At 44.4% G+C, this 13,105-nt stretch overlaps 1 protein-coding gene across 1 annotated transcript in view; it reads right to left on the bottom strand.

Moving 5' to 3' along the window:
* LOC119187401 (cytochrome P450 3A4) overlaps positions 1 to 13,105 on the bottom strand; it is a 65,162-nt gene that overhangs the window by 22,560 nt on the left and 29,497 nt on the right. Inside the window, exons 6-11 of the mRNA XM_075869649.1 lie at positions 5,562 to 5,814; positions 3,423 to 3,553; positions 2,205 to 2,316; positions 802 to 895; positions 355 to 463; positions 187 to 275 (exon numbers count right to left, since the gene is read on the bottom strand). Of these exons, the coding sequence (XP_075725764.1) occupies positions 187 to 275; positions 355 to 463; positions 802 to 895; positions 2,205 to 2,316; positions 3,423 to 3,553; positions 5,562 to 5,814 (788 nt within the window). The remainder of the gene's footprint in view (positions 1 to 186; positions 276 to 354; positions 464 to 801; positions 896 to 2,204; positions 2,317 to 3,422; positions 3,554 to 5,561; positions 5,815 to 13,105) is intronic.

Below are 13,105 nucleotides of genomic sequence, written 5' to 3' on the forward strand. Positions count from 1 at the left end.
CACACACACACACACACACACATGAAAGTGCTCCTGTAAACATAATATATGTAATAGGAACGGTGTTATCCTTTCCCTACATTTGATATAAATGTTCGCCCGTTCGATGAATAATACATACAATTACCCCGAATGATTACCAGCTCTGAATGAAGAGAAGTATTCGAATCATAAAGCACGTCTCACCCTACGACTGGCGAATAAAAGCGCAGAGATTCTGATATAGCCTGGTCCAGGTATTTTATGCCAAAGACGTTGTCGTACGTAAAGGCACCCTGAAAAAAACACATTTTTACTGTGAATGACGAGCAAATAGAAAGAAAATGTAGAGAGATAGTGCATAAAATGACCTACGTCTCTATTGAGGACGGCAAGGACGTCTTCTCTGAGTCGGTCCTGAATGTCCTGGTGTTTCGCGAGGAGATATGACAGAAATGCCATCGATGAGCCTGTCGTCTCGAACCTGTAAGTTATGCAGTACATAGCTTTTTCAATGTTGTTAGATGTTCCTAGACGCGAGCATGCACGGCGATTCCGCGAGTTTCCTTTCAGAGGTTACGTCTTCAGGTATTGTTTTTTTCTTTTGATGAGCCTAACAGTACGAGATGTCTTGTCGTTTGCCACTGTGAACATTTTGGACAACGATATGTTCTACCACGCTTTGTGTGTGATTACTTTGTTGTAAAATCTTATGTTGAAATTAAGCATGCAGTTGTCCAAATGACGTCCCAGTCTCTGGCCCCAATATTCCCTCCACTTAACGTCGAGGAGATAAGTATTAGAATGTGTGATGATTCTTACCCTGCAACGAAGAAACTGAAGCCATTGGCCAAGATTTCTGTATTCGTGAGAACACTCGTTTTTCCGCCTGCTTTTACCTTTTCAGGCTGGTTCCCTGAAAGATAATGGAGAGGGGACCTATGTACGTGGTTACAGTATGTCGTTAAAATCATAGTTTCCATTCGATCGATTACAGGAAAGGTGATTGATTGATATCTGGGGTATAACGTCTGTAAAACATCATATGATGATTAGAGACGCCGTAGTGGAGGGCTCCGGAAATTTTGACCACCTTGAGTTCTTTAACGTGTGCCCAAATCTGAGCACACGGGCCTACATCATTTTTGCCTCCATCAAAAATGCCGCTGCCGCAGCCGGGACTCGATCCCATGACCAGTGGGTTGGAAGGAAAGTACCTTAATCACTAGACCACCACGGCAGGGCGGTTACAGAAAAGCAACGAAAGAACAAAAATGTATAATAATGACCAAAAAAGTCACAGCTTTGCCGCAAAGGTGAACAATGAACTGGAAGGTTTCTTGCCGAATGGCAAGCAGATTAAAACGTGCCCCGCGTTTCTAACGCACCAATGACGCACGATACGTACTCGCAGGTACACATGAACGCGAATAAACGTCTCGGTTGTTACTTTGCTGTGTCCAAAAAGCAAGCCCTTTTCGCAAATGAAGAGTGTACAATGATTGCGGTGACCTTTGTGCGCCCGTTAACTACAAAATTGAAACAGTTCTAGTGAAAACGCAACGCCAGCCAAGACACACAACTTAGCCCCCAAGTGCTTAGGTCGATGTGTAGGGTATAACGGAGGAAATTAAAATTGCACTGAATAGATACAAAAGTTGGTGTTTTTTAAATTTCATTTGGTGCAGATTTCACATTTCTATCCTGTTTCGTTGATGTCCTGTGACAAGTTGAAAGTGCACCACGATCTTACGGACACCCTGTATTTAATAGAAATAAAATACTTGAAAGAGTGTCGAAAGGGATTTCAAACATTTCCGGACTACCTGAATGGTGTCGAGAAAACTTTTAGGAACATTATGCTGGCTGAGAATGTATACCACACAATTTTCATACAGCTACCTTAAAAAAGAATTTTTGTTTTTGACATCCAGGCAGCGGCTTTTCAGTGACGTATCGTTGCAGTGTGATGTCATTGGGAGAAAGCGACCCGCAACTTGCTAGCTCCAGATCTGAACATTAATGAGTGAAGAGCTGTCTGGAGAAACTGATAGCGACTTCGTGTTTCGCGGGATGGTGTGCTGATGCTCAGAACTTTAGAATTGCAGGTAAATACTTTATGCGTGTTGTCTGAAATATATTTGTTCTATGAAGTCTTAAAAACGTATCAGTACATTTTTAACCTTTACTGATACATGCTATGAAACGTCGGCAAAGGTTAGTACCTTCAGATGCGCTATCAGCATCCCCGGATGCCGTGAGCGAGTGCACGTTCACAAGGTTGGCGTCCTCCACTTCAGCATTGAGCATCAGCTGCAGAAGATCGCACCTATCTCTCTGAAACCATGAAAATTAGACAATTTTTTGACGAGCTTGTTATAAATCCTACAAGTAATATAATAATATTAGTATTATAATAATAATAATAATATTAAATAGTTGCTGTAGTTTAACGCTTCAAAACCACCTTATGAGGCTCCGGATATTTCACGCACCTGGGTTTGTTTAACGACTGCCTAAATCTAAGCAGTTGAGCCTCAAGCATTTTCACCTTCACCGAAAATGTGGCCACCACACATAGAAGGTAAAGAAATGCCTAGTGATATAAATAGTGTTGTACGTACTAGCGACAATGAAGATGATCTTTTTCATCTGTGAAGGCAGAGTGCGATTGAAACAAAACTGATTTGCTGAATGAAACTGCCATGTTTACGAGCAAGATGCCACCGCCTACTGTTGACATCCACCAGCTGATGCTTGTCAGTGATGGCAAACGTGTTGTGTTATCTAATTACAAGCACTGTTGGAGATTAGCTGCCATACGAACAACGTTATCTCATTCGATATAAATCCGATATCATGTTACATGACAGCATCACTCATGTCCTGCAATGACGTTCTTCAGTGACATCAGCACGATGCCTCTGACCAGATAAGATCGTGGCGTCGTCATTACGCTAGCAATGAGGTCATCATTGAATACATCTCATCATATTGTACCACATGACGGCGCCCTTCACATAATCTTGTGGCCGACGTTTTCTGGTGAGGTCACCACAAAACAAGCGCCTGTCCTGTATTTTTTTGGCTCTTTATTGCCATATTTTTTGGGGCTAACTTTGCATTGATAATATATTTCATACCTCGCAAAAATAGACCGTTTGCCCGGTGCTGTTTTTATTGTTGACAGAAGGGCTGTGACTTTAATCACGGTAACGCACACGCTTCATTACACACATTTCAAGGTACATCTTCATTGAATGATCAAGGCAGGAGTGTAACAAGCAGGAGAAGCGTGTACACGTTTTGCAAACGTATCTTAAACTGCAATTTCCCATTTATCTTCCCGTTTGTGCGCTTCAAAAACTCCCGAAACGTGACACTGGTAGAGGGAGAGATGGGCCGTCAATATAGCGGCGTTGACGGCTACCTAAATGACCTACCTCACGGTTTTCACGACGAAACTGTATGATGGAAGTGATCTCGTCAAAACACTTGTCTGCCGCCGTCTTGTTATGTCGTGAACCGAATGATATGATCAGCCTCCACAAAGGATTAAACTCCGGAAAGCAAGCTGGAAAGGAAAACTAAATGAAATCTGGCAAAAGCATTGAAATTAAGAAAAGAAATCGATGGGATAGATAAGAATGCGCTGACGTCATGTGACGTCGCATTCTTTAGGTGGCGAGGCAAGGTAGGTCTCATTACTTTTTACCCTGTCATTATCATCATCATCATGACTACGCCCACTGCAGGACAACGGCCCTTCCATTAATATGTTATTATACCCGATGCTACGCTTGCTGCTGCTGTGTTATACCCGCACGCTTCTTGATTTCGTCGTCCCACTTAGCTTTCTGTCTCTCCCTCCCACGCTTGGCTCCTCCAGGAATATACTCAGTTACTTTTCACGTCCAACGGCTATCTTGCTTTCGCGTTACGTGCTCTGCCCATATGCCAATTTCTTGTTCTTATTTTCGACTAAGATGTCTAGCTCTCACTTGTTTCTTGATGCGCTCCGATCTCTCCTTGCTTCTCAATGTTACACGATTTTTGTTTTTTTTTTGCACTAATTGATGCGTCGTCCTCAGTTGAAGCTGAACCCTCTTAGCGAGCCTCCAGGTTTCGGCTACACAGCGAAATATTGGTAATCCTAATGAATAACAGATAAATATTACTCACGCACAATTTCAACACAATGGGATTGTTATTTCTTAGCATGGGCTGTAGTGCTTGCATACCTTTGACACTGAAACTTGTAGAGTTTATTCTGGGCCTTCAGACTAAATGCATTGCTCTCGCCTAATACTATAACAAATAGAAATCGCACAAATTCTCAGCCGCAAAGTCAGCATTAATGCATTCCTAACTAGACTCCCGGATCAATGATAACGAAACTGACGAGAAAAATTTGGTGGTGTAAACCCGAGGGGCAATTATGTGATCAAAAGAGGCTGAGCTTTACTTATGTGGTTTCTTCCGTTCCTCTTGCAAGTTCTGGCGGCCATAAAAAAGTATGTCCACCTTGAAAAACCAGTTTTAATTTATAGCGTTCACGTGGGCAAACTTTCCTATGAAAAACGAACCGTACAACTCCCCAGTGTGGAGGCTCACTAAGGGAACAAAATTTCAGTGCCTGGTGCTGCAGTAAAGAGCCCCAGTTCTCTAAAAATGGAGTGGTACTCAGTATAATATGCTAGTACAAACACGTTTTTATTACATGTATGTAACGGGGTGGCAAGTGCTTGTATAGGTGTGGCACCGGCCACTCCTCTTCTCTTGTACAATAGTTGGCGTCGCAAAGTACAGTATGGAAGTACAGAACTATAAAATTCACAGTATACAACCTTGACCTGTCAATAAAAGTAATGTAATCATTGCGCGTCAGAAAAATGGCGAGAACTGCATATACTTGAACCACTGCTGGATCTGACGCAGCCATGGTTTAACTTATTGCCACTGTGGCGTCACAAGCCGGGTCACGCCAAGGTGGTTTCAAGAACACACAAGTGCCTTTGTGTTGATTCTCTTGAGGAACCTGAAACCCTCCGCCAGTATTATTAGGGATCATGCCATCATTCCTCCGGATGCGGTTTTTTTCAGAAAGATTGGTATTTAATTTCAATCATAAGGGATTTGATCGTCATGCAGTGTCGTGCCATTCACGGTACCCGATGTTGACATCATTGTTGCCAGTCAACGGCACCATCAAACACAGCGACTTGCCAGCATACCTATATCTGGCGGGACACAACATCTCACGCATGGAACAAGTCGTTTTTTTTTTCTTTTCACTCTAGATATGAGTGGCTGTATATCAACTGGCCCCAACACAGACGGAACGGTCAACACTGTAATGCTTGTGTCCGTGTTTTTCTGCGCGATGTACCAAGCCGCAACGTTTGTTGTCTATTTTTCTTTAGTCGAGTGGTCATGTTACAACGCTCACGTACTCAGGCTGAGTATTTCAATAGAAGAAAAAAGCGTTTACTCAACAGAAAAGCTTGCGAAGCACAAATTTTACCGAAAACTCTATTTTTGGTGTTATATGTTCAGGGTAGGTACAGGATCGCTAAACTTACCAGTAAGGAAATTTATCCACGCCCGGCGAAATTGTTGCAAGCTATCCAACGTCTCCCGAAACAGCGACTCTGTTGTGCTCTTCAATCGCTCTTTTTGCTGCAGGTCGGATTTGAGACCAAACGCCGATCGAATGATGACGTCTGCGGTGAGTCTCTGGAAAAGATCGCGGAACTCGAGAGCTTCGTCCTTCTTCCTCAGGGATTCGATGACTTGAAGAAACTCGTTGGAGCTGTCGTCCATAAGGCTCGCCATCTGAGAAGTGAAAGTGGTCCATTTGATTACTGGCTATATATACACAGTTGAAATAGGGTCTGTATTTGCAAAAACCTCTTATGCGAAAAACGTCTCACAAGAGAGTATTTCCGCCAATTGCCATGCGAGACATAACAATAACGAAGCCGGCTGAGCAATAGGAAAACGGCTTTACCAAGTAGTTATGAAAAAGGTGAATACGACCCAAGAACCCCCAAACCTCCGATTGATGTGACTAGTTACATGATTGAATTGTGTGTTAAAATAATTTATTTTTGTAATATCAATTATGTGGACATCCTTGGCTGGATTTTGCCGCCGGCGTCAACGTCACTTACTGTAATTGTATATATATATATATATATATATATATATATATATATATATATATATATATATATATATATATATATATGTATATATATATATATATATATATATATATATATATATATGTATATATATATATATATATATATATATATATATATATATATATATATATATATATATATATATATATATATATATATATATATATATATATATATACAGTAGTTGTTGTAGTAGTACTTTTTTCTTTACAGTAAGCCGGATACAGAGCTCACTGCAGGGGCAAAGGGCTAAAGGCGAACAGCCTGACAAAGGCCCTTGTCCCTCCGCAGTCTGTGACAGTGCAAAGCTTAGACATCAGCACTGACAAACAATATATATATTCAATACATTGGTTTCAAGCAACCTGCAATTGTTCACACAAAATTCAAACATAAATAGCATAAGAAGTTTACATAACACATTTCAAGAATTAGAGGTCACTCTCGTGAAAATTCACAACTAAACGATATCAATAAAATAACTCAAAAAAAGACACAAAATACATGCGGATACAATGAATTGCGCTGTATACAGTCGTATAATTGACATACAAATTTATGAACAATTTAAGCATTTGCAGAGGCATGAGACTCCATTACGTAGTTTCGATAGTGTAGACCGGTGGTTATGAATAGGTTCTTTATTTGTTTCTTGAAAGTCGCACTACTCGCCCTAAAGTTCAATTGATCTGCAAGGGTATTTAAAACCTGAGGTACCTGGTAAGCAACACTTTGTTTTCCATACTTGGTTCTTGTTCTAGGAGCTCGTTTCTTTTGTACTCGCAGACTGTAGTGTGGTATTTCGGTGCAACTTTCTTCATATAGCTTAGTCTTTTGTATTAAATGAAGCAATTTAAAATGATATAATTGATCAATTCTGAGTATGGAATGTTTAATGAATAGTGGCGCAGTGCGCAAGTCTTGTAGATTCCCCCTGTATTTTTCAAAGCAGCGCAATATTCTCTTGTGTATAGTTATTAACTTATGGTAATTCCCTTGTGATGTCGTTCCCCAGACTAATATCCCATAAGTTACTTTAGAATGGAAGAGTGCATAGTACATACTTATTTTTAACCTCAATGGGATGAAGTGCATTGTTCTAAAAAAAACAACCAACTATTCGCGCTAATGCGGTGATCAGATGATTTACATGTGTGTTCCAGTTTAATTCCTCCTGAAACCACACACCAAGAAACTTTTGTTTCCTAACATGTGCGATGCAATTTCCTTCGAATTTTACAGCTATGTTACAAATAGGTTTGTTTATAGGTCGGAATATCATATAGGTTGTTTTTTTTGCATTCAAGTGCAGTCCATTTTGCCTTAACCAATTTGAAAGATTTCTTAGATAATTATTTACACTGACCTGAAGTGATATTAGATTGTCTGATGAAAAGAAAACATTCGTATCGTCCGCGTACATTATAAGTTCAGGAGAATGAGGTATATCGACAATATCATTTATATAGGCAAGGAACAATAATGGCCCCAGTATAGGTCCTTGGGGGACTCTTTGGTTTAATTTTATCTTTGCAAAAATAGTGTCATTCAGTTGTACATACTGATAACGATCTTCAAGGTAACTTTTAAACAGTTGTAATGCAACTCCACGCACCCCATAACTTGATAATCTATGAATAAATGATTTGAATTGTATGGAGTCAAATGCCTTTTGAAGATCAAGGAAGAGCCCAATAGTATATTTTTTGTTTTCCATATTTTTGATTATCTTATCTATAATATACAGTAGAGCTTGTTCTGTTGATTCATTTTTTTGAAAACCATACTGACTTTCTGTTATTATTTGATGCTTATCAAAAAAGAATGCAAGTCTATCATAAATAACCCCTTCAAATATTTTTGATATTGTTGGAAGCACGGATATAGGTCGATAGTTTGCTAAAGTATTGATATCACCATCTTTATGTACTGGAGTGACTTTTGCCATTTTTAACTGCTCTGGAAATACACCGTTAGTGAGGGTGAGGTCGGTAATATAGGCCAAGAGATTAGATATCAATGGTGACACTATTTTTAACTCAACAGAACCTATCTCATCAATCCCTGATGCAACATTGTTTTTAAGTTTTCTGATTAATCTTTCTATTTCAACCGGATCTGTGGGTGCGAGAAAAATAAAATACGGCAAAGGAGACTTATCAGCAGCTTTTCACCCGTTAAAATAAAGGAATCCGCATTTATGAAATGTTCATTCATAACATTGGCCAACCTTTCACCACTAAAAATCTGACCAATAATTGTTAGGTTCTTTGTCCTATTACAACCCTTATTTGTGTTCGTAAGCCCATTTATGACCTCCCATAGCTTCCTCTGGTCATTGTAAACGCTTTCAAATAATTTTTCACAGTAGTTCTGTTTAGCCTTTCGTATTTCTGAATTTAAAACGTTTCTGTATTTCTTGTACTCAGCTAAGGCGTCTGTGTTCCGCGAACGAATGAAATCATGATACAATTTATTCTCTATTTTTTATTCCTTATATTTTTAATTATTTATTAGAATATTATACTAATTATTTATTTTATTTTTCATTATTTTATATATTAAAATTTATTATATATATATATATATATATATATATATATATATATATATATATATATATATATTTGAAATATATATATATATATTTGATTTATATATATTTATATATATATAAATTTTGAAATTTACATGCGATTTTTCACTGTAACCCCCCTTACTCAATGCCTTCTGGCCTGTAAGGTATTTTCAATAAATAAATAAATATTGTGGTAAAGCCTTTGAACAGTGGGTCGTCCTCTTCAGCGCCTTCTAGTGGGTCGCCCTTTTCTTAAGAAGAAGAGCAGCTCGTGCAGAGAGTCGATCCCCCAATTGACTGTCGCTGTCGTGAATCATCGCTGAGTGTCCGCCAATAAACCGCTTAACAATTTGGTGGAGAGTGCTGAGAGTGCTGTGCCCTTCAAACACCTTCGGTCAGCATTCGATGCCTTTGGAGCTTCAATCCCGTACCGTGCCTCCAACCATGTACCAAGACGCCGCCCAGCAAACGCTTCCTCCTACGCCGACGCCATGTCCCGGTGTCCCCCGCATCCGCGACCCTCCTGTCTTCACCGGAGCGGATGGCACCGACGTCGAGGACTGGCTGGCCATGTACGAACGCGTGAGCGTCCCCAACCATTGGGACGAGGCAGGTAAACTCGGCAACCTGTTTTTCTATCTCGCGGGTGTGGCCGGCATGTGGTACAACAACCACGCATCTGATTTCCCGACATGGTCCGCTTTTAAAACCGCTGTCGTCGACGTGTTCGGCCGCCCGGCCGTTCGTAAGCTGCAAGCTGAACAGCGTTTACGTGAACGAGCCCAGCAGACCGGCGAGTCCTTCACAAGTTATATTGAGGACATCCTTGACTTGTGCAAGAAAGTCGACCTGAACATGTCAGAGGCTGACAAAATCACGCATGTTCTAAAAGGCATCGCCGACGATGCCTTCACCATGCTCCTGGCAAAGAACCCCCGCACTGTGGCAGAAGTCATCATGTTATGCCAAAGTTACGACGAGCTGCGGCGGCAGCGCTTGATGACCCGTCGCCCGCCACCACGTGATGCTGATCTCTCGGCCTTGTCAGCAGTTCCTGACCACGCAACCTTGCTCGCCGAAATCAAGTCGTTCGTGCGTGAGGAAGTTGCCCGCAAGGTCTCTCTACTGGCTTTTGCTTCCCCACAACATGCTCAACAGCCATCCAGTACACTTCTACCTCCGCTCCGCCGAGCCATTCAGCAGGAAATCGCGGAGGTCGTCCCTGAATACCACCAGCCGCCTCCTGCATCGGTGCCACTCAGCTACGCCCAAGTTGTCGCCAGGCCGCCCCCGCCGATTTCTGTCGCTGTTCCCCTAAATTACACCGAACCCGTCGCGAGGCCCCAGGCCTTTGGAGAACCTGTCTCGCCTACATACGCCGGCGTCACCCACGTGCCCCGAGTGCCGCCTACCATGCACTCATATCAGCAGCCGGCTCGCCAATCGCGTTCTGCGACATGGATGCGACCCGCAAACCAATGGCGCACTGCTGACAATCGCCCCATCTGCTTTGCTTGCGGTTGCGTTGGTCATGTAGCACGATATTGCAATCGTGTGCAGCAACCGCAGGTCGCCTCCAACTCTCCCAGCCAGTCAAGCCGCTTTTATGACCAACCGCCGCCTATGTCACCGTCGTCCCGCCCCGTTCCGTCTACCCGCCGTTCACCATCTCCACGACGTCGCTCACTGTCGCCGATGCGGCCACGTCCACTCGCAGGCGACCAGGAAAACTAGTCGTCGCAGTCCACGAGGCAAGGGCTGCGACGCTGTCGAACTGCGGAAGCCCTCAGGAAAGCCCGTCGAACGTGATAGACGTGCTTGTGGATGGCGTTCGTGCATGTGCCCTTGTAGATACTGGAGCCGCCGTATCCGTGATGGACGAAAAACTTAGCCGATTACTGCGCAAAGTGACCACGCCGCTTTGCGGGCTCTCCCTCCGTACAGCCAGCGCCCAAAGCATTCACCCTACAGCGATGTGCACAGCCCGCCTTATGATTCAGGACGTGATGTATGCGGTCGAATTCATCGTAATTTCTTCATGCTCTCACGACGTCATCCTAGGATGGGATTTTCTCTCCCGCCATGACGCCGTCATTCATTGCGCACCAGCAGAAATAGACCTCGCGCCATTCTCTTCTTTGACGCCGGCCGACAGTCCATCCACTGCAAGCAAGTTACTCGTCAGAGACGACACTCAAGTGCCTGCAAACTCGTCCGTTGCGGTGTCGCTCTACTGCGCAAGCCTTTCTGACACCGCTGCACTCCTCTCGCCATCTCATCGTGTATTCATAAGAAAAAGCTTGCTGGTTCCTTTCGCGACCGTGCAACTCACTCACGGCAGCAACACTATTTTTGTTGTGAACTCATCTCCGTACAGCGTTACGTTGGTGCGAGGAGAATGTCTCGGCAGCGTGGAACCCATCGAAGACGCGCAAGTTATGGATCAACCCGATGACATGCACTGCTCAAGTTCCTGTACGCTTGGTGCTGTTTCGACATCTGCTTCATCATCCGATGATATATTCGGTCCCTGCATACCCGACGACCTTACGCAGGACCAGCGTTCCCAGCTTTTGGGCCTGTTGGAAGAATTCCGCTCTTCTTTCGATGTCGCTCAACCTTCTCTCGGCCGCACATCCACCGTTACGCATCGCATCGACACAGGCGCACAGCCACCGCTGCGGCAACGTCCATATCGCGTATCTCCCACAGAACGCCGTGTAATCAACGAGCAAGTCGACGACATGCTTCGCCGCGATGTTATTCGCCCCTCTAGCAGCCCCTGGGCATCTCCTGTCGTTCTCGTCACGAAGAAGGACGGTTCTGTGCGGTTCTGTGTGGACTACCGACGCCTCAACAAGATCACTCGTAAGGACGTGTATCCACTACCGCGGGTAGATGACGCGATTGACAGCCTGCAAGGAGCAGAATTCTTTTCATCCCTCGATTTGCGCTCAGGGTACTGGCAAGTACCTATGGCTGAGGACGCTCGACCGAAGACCGCTTTTGTCACCCCCGACGGCCTCTACGAGTTCAACGTTATGCCGTTTGGGCTGTGCAATGCGCCCGCCACCTTTGAGCGCATGATGGATACAGTTCTGCGTGACCTGAAATGGCACACGTGCCTGTGCTACCTCGATGACGTCGTCGTTTTCGCTCCTGACTTCTCGACGCACCTTCAACGCCTTCGGCATGTTTTAACGCGTCTGAGCAACGCCAGTCTGCAACTGAACCTAAAGAAGTGCCAATTTGCAGCTCGGCAGCTGACAATACTCGGCTACGTCGTGTCCAAGGACGGAATTCTCCCTGATCCAGCCAAGCTTCGGGCCGTGACCGAGTTCCCCAAGCCGACATCCGTGAAGGAACTGCGCAGTTTCGTAGGACTGTGTTCCTACTTTCGGCGCTTCATTCGAAACTTCGCGACTATCATATCGCCGCTGACGAAGCTTCTCGGAAGTAACGGGCCTCTCCATTCGTGGTCCTCACAGTGCGACGACGCTTTCAGAACACTTCGTCGTTTGTTGACGTCGCCTCCCATACTCCGCCACTACGACCCTAAGGCCCCTACAGAGGTACACACAGATGCCAGTGGTGTCGGCCTCGGCGCTGTCCTTGCGCAGCGCAAACCAGGGTTCCCGGAATATGTCGTGGCGTACGCGAGCCGTACGCTTACTAAAGCCGAGACTAATTACACAGTCACCGAGAAAGAATGTTTGGCAATCGTCTGGGCCCTTGCAAAGTTCCGACCTTATTTGTATGGTCGCCCATTTGATGTCGTTACCGACCACCACGCACTATGCTGGTTGTCGTCATTGAAAGATCCCTCAGGCCGTCTCGCCCGGTGGGCACTTCGCCTGCAAGACTATGACATCCGCGTGCTGTACCGCAATGGAAGGCAACATGCTGACGCCGACGCCCTGTCGCGCTCTCCCTTGCCTGACGACAATGCCAACAACTCAGTGTCTCACCTTGCCATTTCTTCGATTAGCATTCATGCCATTGCTACTGAACAGCGCAAGGATCAATGGATTGCCTCACTTATTGACTTGCTGACTGATCCATCCACTCCATCCACTCGCGCGTTGCGTCGTCAAGCCCACCATTTCGCCGTTCGCGACGACCTCCTCCATCGACGCAATTACAACGGTGACGGCCACCAGTGGCTACTAGTCATACCTCGCAGTTTGCGCTCTGACATATGCGAATTCTTTCATTCTGATCCGCAGTGTGCGCACTCCGGGGTATCGAAGACATACCACCGCATTCGCCAACGGTACTTTTGGCGCGGCATGTACCGCTACGTGCAGAAATTTGTTCGCTCCTGTATAGAATGTCAGCG

The sequence above is a fragment of the Rhipicephalus microplus genome, chromosome 7 (genome assembly GCF_043290135.1).
Source record: "Rhipicephalus microplus isolate Deutch F79 chromosome 7, USDA_Rmic, whole genome shotgun sequence".
Classification (NCBI taxonomy): domain Eukaryota; kingdom Metazoa; phylum Arthropoda; class Arachnida; order Ixodida; family Ixodidae; genus Rhipicephalus; species Rhipicephalus microplus.